This window comes from Entelurus aequoreus, linkage group LG06 (assembly GCF_033978785.1).
Source record: "Entelurus aequoreus isolate RoL-2023_Sb linkage group LG06, RoL_Eaeq_v1.1, whole genome shotgun sequence".
NCBI classification, from domain to species: Eukaryota; Metazoa; Chordata; class Actinopteri; order Syngnathiformes; family Syngnathidae; genus Entelurus; species Entelurus aequoreus.
Genome location: NC_084736.1, coordinates 48,567,073 through 48,593,718, shown reverse-complemented (window position 1 = coordinate 48,593,718; position 26,646 = coordinate 48,567,073). Strand labels below are relative to the sequence as shown.

At 40.3% G+C, this 26,646-nt stretch overlaps 1 protein-coding gene across 1 annotated transcript in view; it reads left to right on the top strand.

The window, feature by feature from the left end:
• The first annotated feature begins 270 nt into the window (after nt 1–270).
• Nucleotides 271–26,646, top strand: part of LOC133652312 (single-stranded DNA-binding protein 2) — a 200,662-nt gene continuing 174,286 nt past the window's right edge. Inside the window, exon 1 of the mRNA XM_062050916.1 lies at nt 271–411. Within this exon, the coding sequence (XP_061906900.1) occupies nt 356–411 (56 nt within the window). The 5' untranslated portion in view covers nt 271–355. The remainder of the gene's footprint in view (nt 412–26,646) is intronic.

The window sequence follows — 26,646 nt, the reverse complement described above, 5'->3', positions numbered from 1 at the left end:
GGATGTGTGTGTGTGTGTGTGTGTGTGTATGTGTGTGTGTGTGTGTGTGTGTGTGTGTCAGGAGAGCCTCCCAATCAGGGGAGAAATGACAGACAGACAGAGCTCAGAAATGGAAAGCAAAGTGGTGAGACAGAGACTAGAGAGGGAGTGCAGGAGGGGGCGGGACTTTTGCCGGGGGGTGGGCGTGGCCTCCGCCCTGTCGCTCAACAGCGGTCGCCGCTTCCAGTGGGCGGTCCTGCGAGAGGGCGGCATCCAATGGCAGCGGACGCTGCTCGTGTCGCCATGGTGACGGGGCCGTGCCCAAGGAGGTTGTGATGGTTTGACAGGTGCGTGACAATCGGAGCTCTCTGCAAGCATGTACGCCAAAGGCAAGAGCAGCAACGTGCCGTCCGACAGCCAAGCCAGGGAAAAGTAAGTTTTATTCATGGGGGGGAGGAGGGGGGGCACACACACACCGCTGCGTGTGGAGGGGGGGGGGGGGGGGGGGGGGGGGGGGAAACGTGCGTGTGCAGCCGAGCGCAGGCACACACGCAGCCGCGACACGGAGCTCTGCGCCCGGGCTTGGAAAGTTGACCGGTTGCTCTCTTTTAGGAAAGAAAAGCAGTTTTAAGGTTGTTTTTTTTTCTCTCCTTTTCGCTAAATTCCAGTAGAATTTAGTGCGATGTTTATTTTTCTTCTTCTGCTGTCAACGGGTCACAACTTCCAGGATGTTTTTTTTTTTTGTTTTGTTTTTTTGCCGTTTAAAACCTTGCGCATCCTGAAATGAAAGTGAAACTAGACATTGAGCCTGGATGCACGCGGGGAGCAAGTGCGCGGGTTCATGCGCAGCATGCACGGCTCCAAAAGGGGGCTTTTTTTTGTTGTTGTTTTTTGTTTCATGTTTGAAAATGCTAAGATTTGAATAGTTTTCAAGGTAGAGGACATGCCAAAGTAAAATGGTAAAGAAAAGTGCTTGGAATTCTAGCCTATATGACAAACGTCTGTTCTGACTGAACACTATAAGTTCAGGGGTCGGGAACCTTTTTGAAAGCCACATATTTTAAAATGTATTTCCGTGAGAGCCATATAATATTTTTTTAACACTGAATACAACTAAATGTGTGCATTTTTAAGTAAGACCAACATTTTTAAAAAGTATCTTATTTTTTTTAATAACATTGGGCCCCATTCAGCAACCATTCTTAAGAACACATTTTGTTCTTAGGCCAACTTATGAAGTTTTTAAGGAGATTTTTGTACTCACCAATGTTTTCTTAGCTGGGATTTGTTCGTAGGTAAGAACAAAACCTACGAGTGCTCCGGAGCACTCTTAGGGTGGCCTATTTCTTCTTAAGTGTGACAAGTTCCGTTACTTCTATTGTCTAATGTTAAATTAATATCATAGCTAGATAGATAGACAAGACAGACAGACAAACATATAGCACGCACACACACACGCGCACACACACTCTTGCTGCTACTGTAAGATGCCGCAGATCGTGCCCTGGGGAGGGAGCGCATATTTCATGACCATGTTTTGCCCGAAGTGACAAATATTTATTTGACCGCTTCATGGCTACCTCAGCGGTCCCCTTTCTTAAACTTACATTTTGACATTATGTATTTCCCCCGCGGGATAATACGAATTTCTCTTCTGTAATCTGTTTGTGTTTTACTCTGTGTGTCTGCATGTTCGGCTTTTCCGCCGGAATTGTGCCCTTATATATGGAATTAAGGGTGTTTAGCTATGCAAATTACAGAATTAAGGGTGTTTACATATGCATATTGGGGATATAAAGGCGTGTTTATATGCAAATTATGATAGACACGCACGCTAAACATTTGGCATTCAGCAATTTAAGAACAGCAGGTGGGAACAATTTGGGCGTTTAAGAACACGTCATGAATTTGAATGGACTCCTCTTAGAAAATCACTTAGGAAGAAAGATAAGAGGAAAAGTTAGAACTGATTGCTGAATGGGGCCCATTGCTATTCTGAACCTAACCAATAATAAATAAAATACTTCTTACCATTAATGCGACTTCTTGAACAGGTGCGGTAGAAAACGGACGGATGGATTAAAAATGCATGAGAATGTTTTATAGTTTGAATGTTATTTTTTAGCAATGTCAGCTAAGGTTTATCTGAGAGCCAGATGCAGTCATCAAAAGAGCCACATCTGGCTCGAGAGCCATAGGTCCCCTACCCCTGCTGTAGTTGATGTAATAAAATAACCAATGGACATACTCTTGTGCAGTATATAGGGTTTTATTTCATTTTCTCTCCTTTAGCTGTGTTTTAACTTGTAATACAGTGTGAATATTTCCCATTTTACAGTACGTATGTATGCAAAAGCATGAATATTGTTCTTGAACTTGGATTTGAGTTTGGCGAAATCTTATGCCTGTATACTTTAGACAAGGATGTGTGTTTTGTCTGCACTCTGGTGAAAAACTACATTTTTCTCTTATTATGTTCATTGGCTGCACGGTGGACCAGTGGCTAGCATGTTGGCTTCACAGGGTTTGAATCTCTGTGTGGAGCTTGCATGTCCCAGTGTTTGTGTGGGTTTTCTCTGCATACTCTGGCTTCCTCCCACATCCTGAAAGCATGCATGTTAGGTTAATTGCAGACTCTACATTGTCCATACAGGAGTAAATGTGAGCGTGGCTGGTTGTTGGGTGTCAGCTGGGATAGGCTCCACATCACCCGTTACCCTAATGAGGACCAGTGATATGGAAAATGAATGGATGGATTAGTGCTTGACGGAGTTGAAGGACAGGACAGCGTATTGAGTGATTATTTTTCTCACATTTGTGCTTCTGTCATCTTTCTGATGTATAAAATGTGGAGGTAAATATGGGTCATGTGTGCTCCTACAGTATCGTTTATGCAAAACAGTTTTTTTCATTTATTAAGTAATATAATACAATCTAACAGTATAGAAATTACAAGATAATTCCCTAATTTCGTTCTACTACACATAATTATAAATACATGTAAATTGTAAAAGTAACTTCAATAATACAAAAGATATATTAATAATTACTAACTTTTGATTCAACTGTTAGCAAGTTTTCTGTAAATAAATGTGCATTTAAGTAAACAATTTTAAATAAATTGTCGTCAAATTGCATTTGCGTCCAAATGTTGTTGTTTTTTAAAGTTAGTTTTCAAATATGCGAGCGATTAGTAAATAACCTGTGATTAATACTGGATAAACATGATTAATCCAAATTCAAAAGTGTGATTAATCTGATTAAAACAATCAATCTTTGACAGCACTACTCTTTATCTATATGCTTGCGCTCTGGTCAAACAGTTAGGATATTTTTTTCCAAAGGCTAAATATTTGAGAGAGAGAGAGAGAGAGAGAGAGAGAGAGAGAGAGAGAGAGAGAGAGAGAGAGAGAGAGAGAGAGAGAGAGAGAGAGAGAGAGAGAGAGAGAGAGAGAGAGAGAGAGAGAGAGAGAGAGAGAGAGAGAGAGAGAGAGAGAGAGAAACTGCAACAAAAGTATTGATTCCATTACGCTAGTATCAATCTGATACCAATACTCACCTTAATAGCGATACTATCACTATTTAGATTGATACGCCTGCTCCTACTACGAACCCTGTTTCCATCTGAGTTGGGAAATTGTGTTAGATGTAAATATAAACGGAATACAATGATTTGCAAATCATTTTCAACCCATATTCAGTTGAATATGCTACAAATGCAACATATTTGATGTTCAAACTGATAAACATTTTTTGTTAGCAAATAATCATTAACTTTAGAATTTGATGCCAGCAACACGTGACAAAGAAGTTGGGAAAGGTGGCAATAAATACTGATAAAGTTGAGGAATGCTCATCAAACACTTATTTGGAACATCCCACAGGTGAACAGGCTAATTGGGAACAGGTGGGTGCCATGATTGGGTATAAAAGTAGATTCCATGAAATGCTCAGTCATTCACAAACAAGGATGGGGCGAGGGTCACCACTTTGTCAACAAATGCCTGAGCAAATTTTTGAACAGTTTAAGAAAAACCTTTCTCAACCAGCTATTGCAAGGAATTTAGGGATTTCACCATCTACGGTCCGTAATATCATCAAAGGGTTCAAAAAATCTGGAGAAATCACTGCACGTAAGCAGCTAAGCCCGTGGCCTTCGATCCCTCAGGCTGTACTGCATCAAAAAGCGACATCAGTGTGTAAAGGATATCACCACATGGGCTCAGGAACACTTCAGAAACCCACTGTCAGTAACTACAGTTGGTCGCTACATCTGTAAGTGCAAGTTAAAACTCTCCTATGCAAGGCGAAAACCGTTTATCAACAACACCCAGAAAAGCTTTCGGCTTCGCTGGGCCTGAGCTCATCTAAGATGGACTGATACAAAGTGGAAAAGTGTTCTGTGGTCTGACGAGTCCACATTTTAAATAGTTTTTGGAAACTGGACTCGTGTCCTCCGGACCAAAGAGGAAAAGAACCATCTGGATTGTTATAGGCGCAAAGTTGAAAAGCCAGCATCTGTGATGGTATGGGGTGTATTAGTGTCCAAGACATGGGTAACTTACACATCTGTGAAGGCGCCATTAATGCTGAAAGGTACATACAGGTTTTGGAGCAACATATGTTGCCATCCAAGCAACGTTACCATGGACGCTCCTGCTTATTTCAGCAAGACAATGCCAAGTCACATGTTACATCAACGTGGCTTCATAGTAAAACAGTGAGGGTACTAGACTGGCCTGCCTGTAGTCCAGACCTGGCTCCCATTGAAAATGTGTGGCGCATTATGAAGCCTAAAATACCACAATGGAGACCCCCGGACTGTTGAACAACTTAAGCTGTACATCAAGCAAGAATGGGAAATAATTCCACCTGAGAAGCTTAAAAAATGTGTCTCCTCAGTTCCCAAACGTTTACTGAATGTTGTTAAAAGGAAAGGCCATGTAACACAGTGGTGAACATGCCCTTTCCCAACTACTTTGGTACATGTTGCAGCCATGAAAGTCTAAGTTAATTATTATTTGCAAAAAATAGAAAATAAAGTTTATGAGTTTGAACATCAAATATGTTGTCTTTGTAGCATATTCAACTGAATATGGGTTGAAAAGGATTTGCAAATCAATGTATTCCGTTTATATTTACATCTAACACAATTTCCCAACTCATATGGAAACAGGGTTTGTACATAGTGGGAATCGCCTGGGATGGAGGCACCACCAGACGACCCTAATGCCTGTAATAATGTATATTTGTGAGATTTACTAAAGACATGTGCTTTTGTAAGGTTTGCAAACACCAACATTAGTTTTTTACACAATATGACAGTAATGTTCTTAGAATCCTGAGATAATGCGTTTGAAGCATTAAAAAATGTATTCAAACATAACTCTTAAACTTATAGGGACGGCGTGGCGAAGTTGGTAGAGTGGCCGTGCCAGCAATCGGAGGGTTGCTGGTTACTGGGGTTCAATCCCCACCTTCTACCATCCTAGTCACGTCCGTTGTGTCCTTGGGCAAGACACTTCACCCTTGCTCCTGATGGCTGCTGGTAGCGCCTTGCATGGCAGCTCCCTCCATCAGTGTGTGAATGTGTGTGTGAATGGGTGAATGTGGAAATACTGTCAAAGCGCTTTGAGTACCTTGAAGGTAGAAAAAGCGCTATACAAGTATAACCCATTTATCATTTATTTATCATTAAACCAAACATGCAATATGTCTAATAATGCCTGTATTAATGTATCTTTGTGAGTTTTACTAGAGACATGTGCTTTTGTAAGGTTTGCAAACACAAACGTTTGTTTTTTGCACAGTGTGACAGTAATGTTCTTAGAATCCTGAGAAAATGCGATTGAAGGAAAACAAAAATTCTTCAAGCATAACTCTTAAACTAAACATGCAATGTGTCTAATAATGCCTGTGTTAATGTATCCTTCTGTGTTTTACTAGAGACATGTGCTTTTGTAAGGATTACAAACACAACAATTAGTTTTTTACTCAATATGACAGTAATGTTCTTAGAATCCTGAGATAATGCGATTGAAGCAATAAAACAATTATTAAAGCATAACTCCTAAACCAAACATGCAATATGTTTAATAATGCCTGTATTAATGTATCCTTGTGAGATTTACTAGAGACATGTGCTTTTGTAAGGTTTGCAAACACAAACATTGAACATGAACAATATACGATAGAATATCATAGATCTATCAAAACTACTGCCAAACAGTTGTTTGGTATTAATTGACACCATCAGAGAGTTACAGCATTCCTTAATACATTATTGTTGTAAGACAGAGTAATTCTACACAAAGCCTGGACATTTAAAAGTCATTTAATAAATATGGTTGATCAGAAGCATTAGATTGTTGCATCGCAGTTGCTAGTTCTGTGGACGTAGTTCAATGCCACAAGCAATCTCCCACTGCTCTCGCCTCTTCCCTTTTAGTGGGAAAGCTGTGAAGCCTGACGGCAGTTCTCCCTGTTCCCTTGTTGCCTGATATCACAACCAAACGCTGCACATTGTAGTGATACTTACGGCTAGTCGACACAGCTAACCCTTAAGGCTAACCACTAAGTGCAATCACTTGATGGCTTTAATATGCAAACCCTACTTTCCTTACATCCGTCGAGGCATTGTGGAGATATTTTTAAAACAATCCTGCCTTCTTCTTTCATACTTCTGGGAAATGAGCCGTTTTGGAATTTACGGCAGTAACGTTTTTGCCATCAGTGACGTCATCGCATTGTCCATATATGGTAGACATTTACCCAAAGTGCTTTGCACGAGTCCGCCATTGTATTCCAACACTTTAGTCAATAAACGTATTCTTTTTCTCCATCCTCCGGCTCGTACATGCACATGCATCCTCCGCTGTTGCCATTTCTTACCATCATAATAATCCCCTCGATTCCCCCCAAAAAAGGATTAACTCGCTGGAATATAAAGACAATATAACATACATCCATAAATGTGAATGCATATGCAAAAATGCAATATATTTATCTGTACAGAAATCTATTTATTTATATCTGCACCTTATTGATTTTTTATCCTGCACTACCATGAGCTAATGCAACAAAATGTCGTTCTTATCTGTACTGTAAAGTTCAAATTTGAATGATAATAAAAAGGAAGTCTAAGTCTAAGTTCTAATACAAAGTAGCATATAGTTCTAGCTCTGTCAGTAGACTCGCTATGGAAGCGCTATAAACCTGAACAAAGATGGCGGGGAGACGATGCTGTCGAAGCGCAGGCACGTAAATATGATTGCCTACAAAACAGCGACGATTACAAAGTGGCGATTAGAAAGCGGCTTGAAAATGTTCTTTAAATCATAATCTATGCAACATTTTGACCAAAGAACCACCGTTAACTGTTATGTAGATCACAAGAAAGTGTTTTAAATGTAGAAAAACAACATAATATGACCTCTTTAAATGCAACATGGGAGTGTCCAGGATCTATTTTTCGAACCTGTAAATGTATATCTATCAATCAATCAATCAATCAATCAATCAATCAATCAATCAAAGTTTACTTATATAGCCCTAAATCACGAGTGTCTCAAACAGCTGCACAAGCCTCAACGACATCCTCGGCTCAGATCCCACATCAGGGCAAGAAAAAGTCAACCTAATGGGCTACAATGAGAAACCTTGGAGGGGACCGTAGATGTGGGAACGCCCCCCTGGGCGACCGGTGCAATGCACGTCGAGTGAATCTAGTTAATAGTGTGAGAGTCCAGTCCATGGTGGGGCCAGCAGGAGATCATCTTGAGTGGAGACAGGTCAGCAGCGCAGAGACGTCCCCAACTGATGCACAGTTGAGTGGTCCACCCCAGGTCCCGACTTTGAACAGCTAGCGCGTCATCTGTGCCTCCCGTCTCCATGAAGTAGAGGGGGGCAGAGCAGAAAAGAGACGGCAGATCAACTGGTCTAAAATGGGGGTCTAAATAAAGGCTAGAGTATACAAATGAGTTTTAAGATTTCCCATATCAGTGTGTCTACTGATATGGGAAATGTATCCAGACTTTGAGGTTTCCTTTCAACTTTGAAGCACTAAGAGTCTTGTTCAAACAAAACAAAGAATGGCAGAACAGAAAAGCAGCTAAACCACTAATCGTTCAACTGTATTAACCGACTTTATACAATAGATTTATGTTTGTGATGCACATATTACTATCGGAAAGAAACCAAGTGACAGGTTGTCCATTGGCTGATGACAGCAACTCAGAAAGTGCACGTAAACATACTTATTAGCATGCTAACTTCACCACCATTGGGAGCCTCACTGCCTTCATTGTTTGGTCTATGTTACTTTTTAGTTCCAAATTGCCTACTATCAATTTCATCTCTGTGAATATTTACTTTAAATTTTTAAAGCAGTAACCTCCTGCGATCTGAATCGTATTCTTTGGTGAAATTACTCCTTTTATTGCCTGACAAAGCAACACAAGCTCGTCCACACAATGACTGACGATTGACAAAAGTCGGGATGTTTTTAGGCTTATTTTTTTCAATATTAAATCTAATCATGTGATTTTATGAATTAGTAACCAATGTTTTAAGTGTTCCTTGCAACCAACCATAAAAAGCCCAAACAAAAAATGGAAAACAAAAGCTTTTTATTGATATTTTACTCATTTTATACCGCACAGACTTAAAAGTACGACGACAGATTCCAGTAAAAGCACATACTCAGAGCTCATTGTCAAGCAGCTCTACTGGATTTAATTATTTTTAAATATTAATAGTTATAATTAACTATAATTACCAAAAGAAACACCACCAAAGTCGTTCTTATCGTCTGTTGTTTGCTCTGTCGGCCATGAGTTGCAGACGTTCTCCGTGTTTATTTTATGCTTGAAAAGTGTCCATCAACACAACTGTTAAGAGCGATCTATAGCAGTAATTTTGCATTGGTAATTTAAGTCAAATGTTGGTATTTTTAAGTGAACTGTTAACACTTTAGGTCAACTGTTAATACTTTAAGTCAACTGTTAACACTTTAAGTCAACTGTTAGCACTTTAAGTAAATTTTTAGCACTTTTAAGTCAACTGTTATCACTTTTAAGTTAGCTGTTAGGACTTTACGTCAACTGTTAGCACTTTAAGTCAACTGTTAGCATTTTTAAGTCAACTGTTAGGACTTTACATCAACTGGTAGCACTTTTAAGGCAACTGTTAGCACTTTTAAGTCAGCTGTTAGGACTTTACGTCAACTGTTAGCACTTTAAGTCAACTGTTAGCACTTTTAAGTCAACTGTTAGCATTTTTAAGTTAACTATTAGCACTTTTAGGTAAACTGTTAGCATTTTTAAGTCAACCGTAAGCATTTACAGTCAACTGGTAGTACTTTTAGGGCCACTGTTAGCACTTTTAAGTCAACTTTTAGCATTTTTAAGTTAACTGTTAGCACTTTTAGGTAAACTGTTAGCATTTTTAAGTCAATTGTAAGCATTTACAGTCAACTGTTAGCACTTTTAAGGCAACTGTTAGCACTTTTAAGTCAGCTGTTAGGACTTTACGTCAACTGTTAGCACTTTCAGTAAACTGTTAGCACTTTTAAGTCAACTGTTAGCACTTTTAAGTCAACTGTTAGCACTTTTAAGTCAACTGCTAGCATTTTTAAGTTAACTGTTAGCACTTTTAGGTAAACTGTTAGCATTTTTAAGTCAACTGTAAGCATTTACAGTCAACTGGTAGTACTTTTAAGTCAACTATTAGCATTTTTAAATTAACTATTAGCACTTTTAGGTAAACTGTTTGCATTTTTAAGTCAATTGTAAGCATTTACAGTCAACTGTTAGCACTTTTAAGTCAACTGTTAGCATTTTTAAGTTAACTGTTAGCACTTTTAGGTAAACTGTTAGCATTTTTAAGTCAACTGTAAGCATTTACACTCAACTGGTAGTACTTTTAGGGCCACTGTTAGCACTTTTAGGGCCACTGTTAGCACTTTTAAGTCAACTGTTAGCACTTTTAAGTCAATTGTTAGCATTTTTAAGTTAATTGTTAGCACTTTTAGGTAAACTGTTAGCATTTTTAAGTCAATTGTAAGCATTTACAGTCAACTGTTAGCTCTTTTAGGGCCATTCTTAGCACTTTTAGTCAACTGTTAGCACTTTTAGGTCAACTGTTGGTACTTTGGCTGTATGCAAACATGGGAGCGGGCGTACCTAATGAAGTGGCTGCTGCTGTGTACTCATGAAGGCCTGTGCTTGCGTGTCGACCTTTCCCCCAATGACGATGGCTGGGGCAATGCGAGATTATCATCACACTTCAACATCTCTATCATGTAAATGCTACCTATTGGTTAGGTCGGTGTTGCAAATTAAAATCTGTTCTTAAATGCTTTACCCTGGAAGAATAAAGGATAAATGAATATTTAATTATTTATTATAAATACATGTAAACTTAGAAGTGAATGTTTATATACTACATTACCCAGAAGGCGTGCGCCGTAGACAGGAACAGGAAGTAGTTTTGAGCTAAGTGAGATGATGACAATTGTGCCAGTTGAGCAATAAAGAGTTGATACATTTGTTACAAGTTGCTGTTTCGTCTACACAAAAAACAAACGTAAGTTTTGATTAGACAGTTGACGTGCGCGTTTGAGCGCCACTAAAAAACTAGTTTGGTGGGTGAAAAAAATGACACCGATTAGCCAAAAATGTGCTGGGAAGTTGCAGGTATTGGACAAAGATGGTAGGCATAATTGGCAGGTATTGTTTCAATTGGCAGTTCGGAAGTACAAACCGTGGCTCCGGTGGTTTGCTGGCCGACAGGGTCCAGTGTCTTCAGCATTGTTGGTGGCCGAGTGGTCCGGCGCAATCATTTCTTCGATGAAATCACAAATCGCTTTGCCTCCTGGGTCGTCTCTGGAGGGCTATTATTGGGTCTAATTATGTGTCTCCCTTTTAAATTCTTAAAAGGGATCTGTGGTGATTTTTTAATGTACATTTAAAACTCTTCATTGCATTCTTGATTATATGTATCAGTATGTATCACCTGTGGTGGTGGGGGCGTGGTCAGGGGCGTGGTCACCATGACGCCATCAAAGAATTTGCATAATTTTCTATGATTATATATTATATTATATTTCTTTAAAAAAAAAAAAAAATCTATATGTACATTTAAAAACAAATCTGTTATTATTGATTAGTATTAACATATATATATTTTTTAATCATTTTGCCATATTTTTTTTTTCAATTGTTGCTGCTTATTGTACAATGTACTTTGTTGAGATTTCAAAAGTGTTGACAGACTTTTAATGACTTTTTTTTAAATTAAAAATAACTAGCAACAAATCTAGCATCTTCTTATGTTGTTATTATAAAGTTAAAAAGTTAAAGTACCACTGATAGTCACACACACACTAGGTGTGGTGAAATTACTCTCTGCATTTGACTCATCCCCTTGTTCCACCCCCTGGGAGGTGAGGGGAGCAGTGAGCAGCAGCCGTGGCTTCGCTCGGGAATCATTTTGGTGATTTAAACCCCAATTCCAACCCTTGATGCTGAGTGCCAAGCAGGGAGGTAATGGGTCTCGTTTTTATAGTCTTTGGTATGACTCGGAAATGTACTTGTGTTTAGAAAAGAGGCGACGTCACATGTGCTTCGCGTTGTTGTTGGACTTTCTCTCCTTAAAAGCCGCTACTGTCCGCTTAATATTTTAACATTTTGTAGATGGCTGTGCGCGGGTGTACCTGGGATGTATTAAAATCACGTCCACATTACAGACATGCTGACCACGCTCCAGACAATGGCATCCGTTTTGTTTACATCCGGTTTCGGCAGCACGGTTTTTGGTAATCGTCTTTTTTCTGTGGTCGAGTTTTCGGTACATCACTTGTCAATAGTGCGCAAATAATAGGCTATATACAGGTAAAAGCCAGTAAATTAGAATATTTTGAAAAATTTGATTTATTTCAGTAATTGCATTCAAAAGGTGTAACTTGTACATTATATTTATTCATTGCACACAGACTGATGCATTCAAATGTTTATTTCATTTAATTTTGATGATTTGAAGTGGCAACAAATGAAAATCCAAAATTCCGTGTGTCACAAAATTAGAATATTACTTAAGGCTAATACAAAAAAGGGATTTTTAGAAATGTTGGCCAACTGAAAAGTATGAAAATGAAAAATATGAGCATGTACAATACTCAATACTTGGTTGGAGCTCCTTTTGCTTCAATTACTGCGTTAATGCGGCGTGGCATGGAGTCGATGAGTTTCTGGCACTGCTCAGGTGTTATGAGAGCCCAGGTTGCTCTGATAGTGGCCTTCAACTCTTCTGCGTTTTTGGGTCTGGCATTCTGCATCTTCCTTTTCACAATACCCCACAGATTTTCTATGGGGCTAAGGTCAGGGGAGTTGGCGGGCCAATTTAGAACAGAAATACCATGGTCCGTAAACCAGGCACGGGTAGATTTTGCGCTGTGTGCAGGCGCCAAGTCCTGTTGGAACTTGAAATCTCCATCTCCATAGAGCAGGTCAGCAGCAGGAAGCATGAAGTGCTCTAAAACTTGCTGGTAGACGGCTGCGTTGACCCTGGATCTCAGGAAACAGAGTGGACCGACACCAGCAGATGACATGGCACCCCAAACCATCACTGATGGTGGAAACTTTACACTAGACTTCAGGCAACGTGGATCCTGTGCCTCTCCTGTCTTCCTCCAGACTCTGGGACCTCGATTTCCAAAGGAAATGCAAAATATGCTTTCGTCAGAAAACATGATTTTGGACCACTCAGCAGCAGTCCAGCTCTTTTTTTCCTTAGCTCAGTTGAGACGCTTTTCGCGCTGTTTCTTGATCAACAGTGGCTTGACACGAGGTATGCGGCAGTTGAAACCCATGTCTTTCAAGCGTCTCTTGGTGGTGGATCTTGAAGCACTGACTCCAGCAGCTGTCCACTCCTTCTGAATCTCCCCCACATTTTTGAATGGGTTTTTTTTCACAATCTTGACCAGGGCGCGGTGATCCCTATCGCTTGTACACTTTTTCTGACCACAGTTTTTCCTTCCCTTTGCCTCTCCATTAATGTGTTTGGACACAGAGCTCTGAGAACAGCCAGCCTCTTCAGCAATAACCTTTTGTGTCTTTCCCTCCTTGTGCAATGTGTCGATGGTTGCCTTTTGGACAGCTGTCAAATCTGAAGTCTTCCCCATGTTTGTGTAGGCTTCAGAACTGCACTGAGAGACCATTTAAAGCCCTTTGCAGGTGTTTTGAGTTAATCAGCTGATTAGTTTGTGGCACCAGGTGTCTTCAAAATGTAACCCTTACACAATATTCTAATTTTGTGACACACGGAATTTTGGAATTTCATTTGTTGCCACTTCAAATCATCAAAATTAAATGAAATAAACATTTGAATGCATCAGTCTGTGTGCAATGAATAAATATAATGTACAAGTTACACCTTTTGAATGCAATTACTGAAATAAATCAAGTTTTTCAAAATATTCTAATATACTGGCTTTTACCTGGTATATCAATTTATACTGTAATGACCAGCTGGTGTTAATGTTATATTTGTGTCATTTTGATTTGATTGTAGTTTTTCCCATGTTGGCAAACACACTTGAAAGGTGATTGGCGGAGAATGAGGAAGTGTTGTTGTGTGTCGGGGGAAGTGTGGACTCATGGAGACTAAAGTGTTAGCACGGGAGGTAAATCCTGTTGGAATTGTGCCGTTTTTTGTCGTAACATTGGTAATAAAAGTTAAAAATAGTGTCGGACTTTGTGTGATTTCTTCTGAGGGCTACAATATATTACTTTAATTCGTTTTTAACCCTTGTGTTGTCCTCATTTCCTGTATACACCCCGTGTCCTCCGGGTCAAAATGACCCGTCTTCACTAAACCCCTAATATAAGCAGCTTAATTTAATTTAAACACCAAATTTCATCTTGCATGAAAAACAACTTGTCATTCACCACAAAATGTGTGAATAACTGAGTTTTCCCTCTTCAATTCATTTCTATAGCTTAAGAAAAGCAAAAAAATTTGCGTTTTGAATGCATTTTTATTCATCCCAATTACTCAGTTTCTTTCTTTTCTTTCTCCAGTGAACAATTGAAGACAATGTACAATACAAAAATATGAAAAATAACATAACCCATTCAACTAATTAACGAACCCTAATTGGCACATGTAGGGCAGTATGCAAGTGCGCAGCCTTTGCAGATATATTTCTTACACCTGCAGCACACAGTATGTGTTTTACAGTCCTTCTTTTGAGGGCAGAACTGACATCTCTTCCTCTTACTTGCCCTAGCTGGGCAAGTGGCTGTGGTAGCTGGATCCTCAGGTTGATCAGGAGCTCCTGCACTCTGAATAGCTTTCACAACTGCTGCTGAGGCTTCTGTGTGGGGGACATGCTTCCTTCTTTCAATGAGTGGAATTACAAGTGCCTTTCCCAGCTTCTCCAGGAACACCCTCCTCTTGTTCTGCTTACGAGACATCCAGGTCGGGTTGATCTCTCTTTAAATCACAAAGGCATTGTAGGAGGAAACATCAAGGATGTTGTGGAAGATGACCAGGGGCCAGCGGGCAGTCATCCTTCTGCAGCTGTATGTTCCAATAACCTTATCTAGGTTGTCCACACCTCCCTTGTTGCGGTTGTAGTCTAGGATGATGACTGGCTTCCTGTCCTCACGATCGCTAACGTCACCATCTGTGTGCAGTGTGCTCAGAAGAACTACATTGTCCTAGACCTCTTATGGCTGCAAGTTTGTCTGTCACACGTCTTGCTGGTTTTGACTCACAGTCATCAAATCGTATCAGTCTTGAGTAGGTGTGAAAGAGTTTGAGTGGCATTGTGGCTCGGAAAATTGGCCTTCCACTCTCTGCATCCCATAGACTAGTTGCAGCCTCACCCCGGGACCTGTATACACCGGCTAAGATTAGCAGCCCTAAATAGGCCTGCAGGTCAATCTCGTCCATCTTTTTCCAGCTGTCTCCATATTTGCGAGAACCCTCCAAATTTGACATCTCCAGGACTATTTTTTCAATTGCTGGTGTGATAAACAGGTAGAATGTAGAGACAATGTCATGGACATGAGAAACGGCATACCTTGTGGGTCCTGGGGTCATCTTTATGATGTTTTGTTCTGTATGCCTGCCTTGATGGTCATATGCTGCTGAGGACCATGTTATTTTGCCATTTTTTGAAAGGAAAGTCTCTCTTTCAGCTTCAGGGTTTTCTTCTTTTTCTGAAGATGATTCACCATGCTTGTATTCCTCCCCATCTTATTCTTCTGATACATCCTCCACTTCCTCTTCTGAATCAGAGTTGTCTTGCAGGACATCTGAAAAAATCAGCTCTAGAGCCTCTTCAGCGGTATAACGCACACTCATGGCTTCAGCACAGACATAGTTCGGGGCCCTGTGATCTGCAGCACCGTTATAATCTCTGGAAATCCACAGAAAAAGAGCTCTTCTACTGATGGACTATAACAACTAAAACATTGTAACATTCTGTGATGTATAAATAACTCTGTGACTTTGATTTCAACACTAGAGTCACGGGTAATTTTGACCTGAAGACCATCTTTGTAAATTTTTTTGTACAGCTTACATGGAAATGTGAATAAAAGCAACATTTCACTTTTTCTACTGTTGGTGCCAAGCTAGGAAAAGTCATAACATTTCAAGTTAAAAAAATATCGTTTAGGGGATTTTTTTTGGTTTTTAACACAGTGGCGGGTCAAAATGACCCGAGGACAACAGGAGGGTTAAGTAAAAAAAAAACATATATCCAAGGTATGGCGGTATAGAAAATGACATTACATTAAGGAGAAACCCTGTATTGTATATGCTTTGGTGTAAAATTTGTCCACAGTGACTTTTGTAATCCACTTTTTGAGTCTGTCTGCACTCAAAACTTAAAACTCAGAAACAACGCCCGCCTTCTCTAAAAGTATCAAAATTTATTTTTTGTAAATAATACTTTATCTTAACTTGTTTGGGTTTCTGCATAGCCGGAAGCAGAATAAAACAAGCTCTTCCCCCTCTGGCTGTAAGTTATATTCAATGCCTAAATAAGTACAACACCAAAAATGTGAATATCGTGTAAAAGTTCATTCATGTCAGCATTTTAACTTCAAATGTGAAACTAATATGTGATATCAACTCATTACATACAAATTGAGATATGTTGAGCCTTTATTTGGTATAATTTTGATGATCACGGCTTACAGTTTTTGAGAACCCATAATTTTCGGACATTTTTAATTTGAAGTTTTCGATGTCCGTAAAGCATGATCATCAAAATTATATCAAAAGAAGGTTTGACATATCTAGAGTCACATGTTATAAGCCTATGTCATATATTAGTTGCACCTTGTAAATCTTAACTGCTGGAATAAACAAACCTTTACACGTATTAAATATATATTTTTTAGTTTCACCTATATATCCACCTCGCTCTGTCACGACGTAGCCGGACTGCAAAACCCAGCTAACACAGGCGTCCCAAACTGCGTGCAAGCTCACGCCAAAATGCATGAACCTTATGATTTGATGCTTTGACTTTGTCTAACATTGTAGAAATATTAACCATAGGTCATCTTTAATAAGCAACAATCAGAACACTGATTTTGAATTAATCTTCCTAGCAGTGGCGGGCCGTGCGTTTCCCACCTAGGCCTTCAGTGATGTCCGACTTCAATGATTACCTCTCAAAATACCATCTTTTATGTCACCACATGACCATTGCTGGAGAAATACTATACATAAACACTACTGGGCATTGAATCACCTCAGCAGTGTACAAAACGGGTTATTTTCTGGCGCATTTAAAAATCATCAGCAATTAAAACATATCTTAAGTGGTACTGTCAAAATTAAAATTGTAAAAAACATATTAAACATGAAAAAATAAAGACATACAATATTGGAACTCACTGCCGTACAAGCCAGTGGTACCCCTTTTAGTCGGTTGACTTAAGTGGCGGGCATTTCACCATTTCATCACCGGGATAGCTTAGCTAGCTTCCGGGGTTGGCCGACATCGTCTCACAAGATGTAGTTTCTCTTTAAATATCCTTCTTGAAAATGGCCTTGCAAATATATATCTGCTACCTAATCAACGTTTTGTTCTCCTTCTTTGTGGGTTAAAAATGTGAGTATCGGTGATTTCTCTGCTAGCCCGGTATGGCTACGGCACAACACTTCCTGCTTCAGTAAATTGCAACTTGTGATTGGATACTCACTTAGGAGTGACAAGTGAGTATCCAATCACAGTCTGGTTAACGTCAGGCTACCTAGATAGGGTACTGTCAACAACTTGTGATCTAATTCATCCGCTAATGGTGTGGCTCTGCTGATCTGCATAGCAATGTCATGTTCAACAACGTGAGGCCATCTAGAAGGCCTTATTGACAACAACTCCTGATCTGGTTTGCTACCGCAATTATCTTTTTTTAAATTTTTTTTATTTTTTTTTTATAATGTCCTGCCCAGCTTCTCGGGCAAATCATATAGCAGATGTAGATGCCCATATCGGCTGTTCAGATTTACTTTACAAAAGAGAAGTGTAGGATACTTCTCTTGTTGCCTTACTTGTATTTTGACTTTATTAAATGTATTTATATTATCATTTGGTGGAGCCGGGCCGGAGCAGGAGGGGATAGAAAGAGAGAAAAAGGAAGACAGAGGGGGGAATTGTGGGGACAAGAGGGGGATTAGACAGAGAGACAAAAACAACAACAGCAAACACAACAACAACAACAACAACAACAGAGCAACATCAGCAAATACGACATGTACAAATATGATGGTAAAAGTAATAGCAAATAAGCAGTTAGCGAAAATAAAAATAAAAATACAGAAATGACAATGAGCATTATTACACTAAAAATGGAGCAATATGAATACCAATAGAAATAGTGCTATTGATAATAAACAATACCAATACTTTACCTTTATTATCAACAATACAATTGTTCAAATGCAACAATACATATACGTAATGATAACTTGAGATACGAAAGAATGCAGAAAAATGGAGGGGAAGAAAGAGAAGCAACCTACATTAACCTTGTAGATTGTTATAGTAACAATAGGTTAAGCTTTGTCAGTGTGCCATGTGTTATACCCAGTTTACCCTAGGGCAACAACGTTAATATATGTTTGATGAAACGTGATTATGTGCATGAGTGTGTGTGTGCATATGTAGTTGTATATGTACAGTATGTGTATATGTGTGCTTGTATTGTGAATGTATATGTACACTATGTGTATATGTGTGTACAGCGAATGTATATGTACAGTATGTGTATACAGTATGTGTGTTTGAACAGTGAATGTATATGTACAGTATGTGTATATGTGTGTTTGTACAGTGAATGTATATGTACAGTATATGTATGTGTGTGTTTGTACAGTGAATGTAAATGTGTAGTATGTGTATGTGTGTTTTTACAGTGAGTGTATATGTACAGTATGTGTATATGTATGTTTTTACAGTGAATGTATATGTACAGTATGTGTATACAGTATGTTTGTATAATGAATGTGCGTGTGGATGCACGAACTTTGAGTGTGTAAATATGTACTGTATTTATTTGTATATGTATGTGGGAGCGTAGGTACCTATGTATGTCTGTATGTATGTGTGTGAGTATATGTGAATTTGCATGTACAATACATTTGACTCCCAGTGTGTGCGGGAGCCAGAGTACGGCCCCAGCCTCCCCGAGAGCCCATCCCACAAACAGTAGGTGTGGTGCCCAGGGAACCAGGGGCCACCGCCCCCACGCAGCCAAGCCGGACAGCGACAGGAACCCCAGAGCCTGGCCCACCGCGCCGCCCACAAGGGCCAGCAGCAGGCCGCAGACAGACGCACCCGGCAGAGGACAAGGCACGAGAAAAGCAGGGGGCAGCCAGACCCCAAGCCGGCGAGAGACCACACCCCACACGGACAGAAAGGCGGGACGCCCCGCCCGAGGGGCCCGGAGACCCCCGCAACCGGACGGGAAGACCGCCCCCGCCCCACCGGCAACAGGGCCCCCACGGGCCCCCTCCCCCCACCCCCGGAGAGCGCGGCGAGGCCAGCCCACGGCCACCCCACACAAGCCGGCCGCCACAGGACCACCCACCACGGGGCCACAGGAACCACCCACCCCACCCGCAGGGACCCCAACGATGGAGATGGAACAACCAGCAACCGCCCCGCCGAGTCCCCCCCCCTGAGGTAGGGGAATAAATAAATAAAATAAATAAATAAATAATAATAATAATAATAATAATATTAATAAAATATATTTTAAAAAAATAAGAATAAATAAACAATTCAATCTATTTATAAAAAAAAAAAAAAAAAAAGAATAAAAGAAGATCACAGACATGCTGACACACAAGGTCGCTACCCCAACAACTGGCCGACTCGCAGCACCTCGGAATACCCTGCAGCACCAAGCTACCACAGTAGACGCAGGGACCAGACCCAGCAGGCCCCAACCAAGACGGGCACCCGGAAGGGATGGACGGTGGGACCCAGGAGCTCCAGACACGCAGTCCGGATGCAGTAGCCTGAGGCGCCGACCCCCACCCGACAGGCAGGCCCAGAACGTACCCCCAGAAATATACATACATATATATATATACATACACATAAACATACACATGTACACATACACACACATACACATGCATACACATACACATATATATACATACATACATACATACATACATACACACACACATACACATACATATACACAGTTTGTCAGCCCCGACAACCACCACGCGTGCGCGCTGCCACCAGTCACAACATCAGCCACCCCCCTGCACCAGACCCAGCAGCCACGGGCGCCCACACCACAAACAAACGGCAGCAGAAACAGCAGCCACAACACCCCCAGACAGCCAGCACCACCCAATCAGATCAAAGCGATCAAAAAAAAAAACGCGACCGGCAACCACACGCCAACAGGATCACAGAGACCAGCCAGCGCCAGCCCGCCAGCAAGCCCAAACGCCAACACGCAAACAAGAGACACCAATCGCAATTATCTATCAACTGTATGTGCCCGTTCACTTACAGTGCACAGATGCCTGCATTGTTGATTCTGAAGGCCTCAGGCAGATTTAGTACAGCATGGCAACATAAGCTAGCTGAACTCTGATTGGATAAAAACTCTAACCTAAAAACAACAGCACTGGAAGGAGCATAATTAGACATGAAGAGAATATGAATAATTTTAGATATTTAGGGAAAGTAAATTACTTTTATCTTTAATTATGATCAAGATTGCTGGTTATGTTAGGCCAGCAGAGAAGGCCTTGCTGGCCCTGACGGCACACCACTGCTCCCTAGCCTCCTGCAAATCTCAATAGTTTAGTCAACTCAAAATGTCTTGCTCGACAACATTCAAGCTTTGTGTCCGTGTTGAATCATTAAATTATAACAATCGACTGCAGTTATCTTTATAAAGGAATAATACTGTGTACAGATCTCTTTGTAATTAAATTTTCTGGCTGTGTCTTTGGAAGCGCAGTAGGTGTCCATACTTGTGTTTATGCAACCAATCCGCTTGTAATTTCTACGAATCAAGTCATAGTTGGCATTACATTTAAATACCGTATTTTCTGGACCATAGGGCGCACCGGACTATGAGGCGCACTGCCGATGAGCGGGTCTATTCAGGTCTATTTTTATACAAAAGGCGCACCGGATTATAAGGCGCATTAAAGGGGTCAAATAATATATTTTTTCTAAATATAAAACACTTCCTTGTGATCTGCATAACATGTAATGGTGGTTCTTTGGTTAAAATCTTGCATAGATTAGGTTTTACAGATCATCTTCAAGTTGCTTTCTGACAGTCGCTTTCAGGACGCGCCGTTTTGTGGGCGGTCTTATTTACGTGGCTCACCTTCGGCAGCGTCTTCTCCCCGTCATCTTTGTTGTAACGGTGTAGTGTGTAAGGACGGGAGTGGAAGAAATGTCAAAAGTTTTAATGACATTCAGACTTTACTTCAATCAATAACGGAGCAGCATCTCCTCATCCGTGGCTCACTAGTGCAACAACAACGCCGGAAATGTGTCCCATGAAAAAACGTCCGACCGGAACTCTCTAATGACTAAAGTTCCTGGAGTGAATTATGTAAACCGACTACACTGGTAGTTTTTAGCCCTTCCATAGCGAGATATAAGTTAGAACTTTACGCTACTTTATATTAGAAATGGCAACAGCAGAGAGTGAATGTCCCATAACAAGAAGATAGTGAAAAAGAAGAAGCCTTTCGACTACAGTATCCGCACGGACTACAGTGGCGGAAGTGTGCACATTTTCAGGACTTATGGAGACCCCAAATACACATCAGCAGGTACCAGAAGGTAAGAAAAGTTGTTTTTGCATAATATTATGAAACAAAACACCAGATAGTGTCATTTTGCACTCCTTATACACACAAACCATAGTAATACTTGTATCTCTGACTACGGTAGCCGTAATGGGCCGACAATCCATCAAGCGGTGCGGATTCAAAGTCATACTAAAACATTTTGACAGATTTTTTAGCGTCGTGTGTAATGTTCTTTATTCTCAATGGAACATTTAAAGTTTTGGTGTTGTTTACTGGCGTCATATTGCAGTCCACATGTATCTCTTATGTACGACTGCCATCTACTGGTCACACTTATCATTACACCATGTACCAAATAAAATAGCTTCGAGGTCGGTAAGCGCAACCAGAATTATTCCGCACATTAGGCGCACCGGGTTATAAGGCGCACTGTCGATTTTTGAGAAAATTCAAGGTTTTAAGTGCGCCTTATAGTCCGAAAAATACTGTAAGTCCTCTAAAGTCATTGCAGAGTATGAAGTTATTTGTACATAAAAAAAGGGTGTATAATGTGTGACGCTGCCAAGGCTCTGGCAAAGTAAAGAAGATCGTGAAAAATAAGCTTATTGACTACATGTGGCGGACATGCGCAAATTTTCAGGATTTATGCAGATCTCAATTACACATCAGCAGGTACCAGAAGGTAAGAAAAGTTGTTTTTGCATAATATTATGAAACAAAACGCCAGATAATGTTTGCTAATAGGTGCCATTTTACGGTCCTTATACACACACCATAGTAAGTCCAGTTTTGAGAAAATTAAAGGATTTTAAGTGCGCCTTATAGTCCGAAAAATGCTGTAAATCCTCTAAAGTCATTGCAGAGTATGAGGTTATTTGTACATAAAAAAAAAAGGGTTTATCATGTGTGACGCTGCCAAAGCTCTGGCAAAGTAAAGGACTCTCTGACAAGCTGGAAAGGCAGCGAAAGGCAAAAGGCAGGCAAGGGCGAGATTAATTTCGCTCTTAACAAGCAGGCTTGTTTATCAGTGGTGTGTATCAGAGAGGCAGAGCGGGTCCGACTGCCGCTGCCGAGTCGTCGTTTCTCCTTCCTGCGGCACGGCGGACCGTCAAAGAGCGAGCGACGGCGACAACAGATTAGCGAGGAATGAGCCGCGGTGATGGAATTTGCTGGATCATTAGCTCATTGCTTGTAGCGTTGACCTCAGGATACATAGCCGCTACATGCGTGTGAAATCTAAATGCATTTGACCTCCATGCAAGTGCTCATCTGGTTCGTCCCATGTGTCCTTGCTGCATATGCACATAAAAAAAAAAGGCCCCTTTAAAATAATTTACAGTCTGCACAATCTGCCTGAGAATATGAATCAACTAGAGCATGCCAGGCTTTCTTTTTTGTTAACATTAAAGTCTGTTTAATAGTCACGGAGGGTCCTAAATGCCAGCAAACCTCTTTGTTCTTGGGGATAAAACAAACATTTTATATTAGACCAAAAAAAAAACATGAGGCACGATTATAACAATTGCTCATAAATGCGCCCAAGTGACCTTTTATTTGAATGCTAAATAAGTGGTTATATTACAACAAAGGATGACGTGCACGTAGCCCTGATCAGGTAGGTCATTAAAACCAGCCATAAATCTTCCATTTATGAGCATCATCATGTTCACTTTTTATTGCATCTGTTGGCGGGAGGTGTTGATTTATTTTAGTGCTCGTTTAGGAGGTTGTAATTTGATGTCTTGGCTCTTACCGAAAGCTGTTCCTAATATTTTGCCTCCACCTCATATAACGGGAAGGCGCCTGTTATAAACACATAACTCCGAGATTTCATCTTAATTGACAGGTGACCTGCTGTCAAGATCTCATTGGCTGCCATAGCGACCGTTGGCTGACGTTCACCACAGTCTGTGTGCGATTCTGCTTGTAGCCTCTTCTTCATAGGCTCATGTGGCGGCCAAACAAATGGCAAAAAAATTAAGGAAAACACTCATGTTTACTTTTTATGGTGTGTTTCAAGTCTGATTTCAAAGCTGTTGAGCTATGACTACCAGGGACCCATAATTCATTTTGATGGACAATTCATTGTCCCACAAATTGCAGATAAGTGATATTATTGCCAGCATTATTTTTAGACCAATTAAGCACAGATGAAATCTTAAAATAATATCAGTAATATTATATATGTATATATACATATACAGTACAGGCCAAAAGTTTGGACTCACCTTCTCATTCAATGTGTTTTTTGTTTTTTTTCATGACTATTTACATTGTAGATTGTCACTGAAGGCATCAAAACTATGAATGAACACATGTGGAGTTATGTACTTAACAAAAAATGGTGAAATAACTTAAATACGTTTTATATTCTAGTTTCTTCAAAATAGCCACCCTTTGCTCTGATTACTGCTTTGCACACTCTTGGCATTCTCTCGATGAGCTTCAAGAGGTAGTCACCGGAAATGGTTTTCACTTCACAGGTGTGCTTGAAGCTCACACACACTAGGTGTGGGGAAATGTGTCCTCTGCATTTGACTCATCCCCATCTTCACCCCCTGGGAGGTGAGGGGAGCAGTGAGCAGCATCTGGCGCCGCGCTCGGGAATCATTTGGTGATTTAACCCCCAATTCCAACCCTTGATGCTGAGTGCCAAGCAGGGAGGTAATGAGTCCCATTTTTATAGTCTTTGGTATGACTCGGCCGGGGTTTGAACTCACGACCTCCCAGTCTCAGGGCGGACACTTTAACCACAAGGCCACTAAGCTGGTGGCTATTTTGAAGAAAAGCTCTAAAATATTCACATTGTCATCATGGAGTATTGTGTGTTGAATTTTTAGGACAAAATTTAACTCATTCCATTTTAGAATAAGGCTATAACATAACAAACTGTAGGGAGCCCGACAGTTGTTATTGTTGTTATATTATCAACTCTCTAGACTCTTATTAATCTTAATTTCCTTTTATTAATATAGCTGCTTACTTTCTGCTGTATTGTGCATCCATCTAAACTTCTTAAAGTTTACTGAGCATTTATTTATTCCATTGCTTCAAGCCAGTTTAACGGTTAGCTTAGCTATTAGCTTAGCTGCTCCTGTCCTCCAGTGATAATAATACATAGGAAATGTAGTTTATTTGCCACAATGGATAATTATTGACTTAGTACACCGTGTATGGAGATACATATTTAGCTGATAAGCTAATTCTTCTGAACTGAGCATCGACGTTTAAAAATATGAACCGTTCCTGGAGAATCGGAATGTAAAATCTGGTGCCCACTGCTGCCCGATGCTCCATGCCCATCCTCTACCTCAGTTTCCGATATAGATAGTATGTAGCGTGTATTTGCGTGGCGTACCACTGTTTGAGGTTGTGATGTCTTACTGTAATGCATGTTTGCATGACTTAACACTCTTTGTGCCTTCTAGAAAAACAGAGCCAAGCTCTTCTCTGTCTGGCAGGCTGTACCTGTGTTACGACCTGCACTTGATTGGGATTCGGAATGACAGTACATGACCACCGACTGTGTGCTGTAGTTGTTTAACAAGTTCAACAATTCCTGTCACTGACAGCTGATGGCCAAAGTGCACGTAGTTGCAGGTTTGTGGTTCTTCTGAGCCCATGAAGGGTTGTTCCGATACCAATATTTTGGTACTGGTACCAAAATGTATTTCGATACTTTTCTAAATAAAGGGGACCACAAAAAAATTGCATTATTGGCTTTATTTTAACAAAACATCTTAGAGTACATTAAACATATGTTTATTATTGCAATTGTGTCTTTAAATAAAATAGTGAACATACTAGATAACTTGTCTTTTATCAATAAGTAAACAAACAAAGGCTCCTAATTAGTCTGCTGACGTATGCAGTAACATTTTGTGTCATTTATCATTCTATTATTTTGTCCACATCATGAGGGACAAGCTGTAAACATTTATTATTAATCTACTTGTTATTTACTGTTAATATCTGCTTACTTTCTGTTTCAACATATTCTATCTACACTTCTGTTAAAATGTAATAATCACTTATTCTTCTGTTGTTTGATACGTTACATTAGTTTTGGAGGATACCACAAATTTGGGTATCAATTCGATACCAAGTAGTTACAGGATCATACATTGGTCATATTCAAAGTCCTCATGGATATATTTCCTGAGTTTATAAACATAATATACATTTTAAAAAAAGCAAAAAAGATTTTGTGATGATACAAAATATCGATGTAATCATAGTAGTATCGACTAGATACGCTTTTGTACTTGGTATCATTACAGTGGATGTCAGGTGTAGATCCACCCATGGCATTTGTTTATATTCAGGCGCGCTAGCTTGCTGTTAGCGGTGACGCCGGTGAGCTATTGTATCCTCCTATGGTGTGTAGTGAAGCATTTTTAGCTATTCCTCGTCCTGCAGGGATGATACTTGTGAGAAACATACTATGTTAGTCGCCATGGAGGCGAGGATTAGTGATTTAGAAGTCGCTAAAACACTGCCGACTGTAGACGTTAGCTGCTAGCTAGCTAGCCAGGTCTTAAAGCACCTCTTCCTGAGGGTGTTTCAGTGTTATAACTTCACCTTTATCGTCAGTTTTATCGTCCATTCTCCCTTTTCTGTCTACACACTGTGTCTGCTTGTAAGTATTCTGTGAATGTGTGCTGCCGAACATGCTCCTCTGCTTGTAAAACCAGCAATGTCACGATATGATGTCATGCTCGGGAACCGGTACTTTTTGAACAGAGTATAATACTGTTTTTATTTCATTAGTACCGCAATACTATACTAGTACCGGTATGCCTTATTACTTTTTTTTCCTGTATCCATGCATCACACAATCTGAGGCACACATTACTGTGAGCTGAAATGTAAAAAATGTAAGTTATTTATCCAAATCATCCTAAACACTTATTAGTCATAGTTAGGTTCATTCAAGTGAAGCTACCTTCCAGCCGTGTGTCAGCATTTTGCACTCTCACTCTAACTTCTGAACAGAGACACCTTCGGATTCCACCAGGAGGCTGCAATTGCGGCATAGCACAGACCGAGGTGACGCTTTGCATGCTGGGAGTGTTTATCTTACAGTCGAAATTCAGGCTGCCACTTCGGCTCTGTCAGAGTGAGTCACATTACAATGAAATTAGAGCAGCACACACACACACACACACACACACACACACACACACACACACACACACACACACACACACACACACACACACACACACACACACACACACACACACACACACACACACACACACACACACACACACACACACACACACACACACACACACACACTGGCCAGTATCAAATGAGCTCCTTTTGTCTGTACAA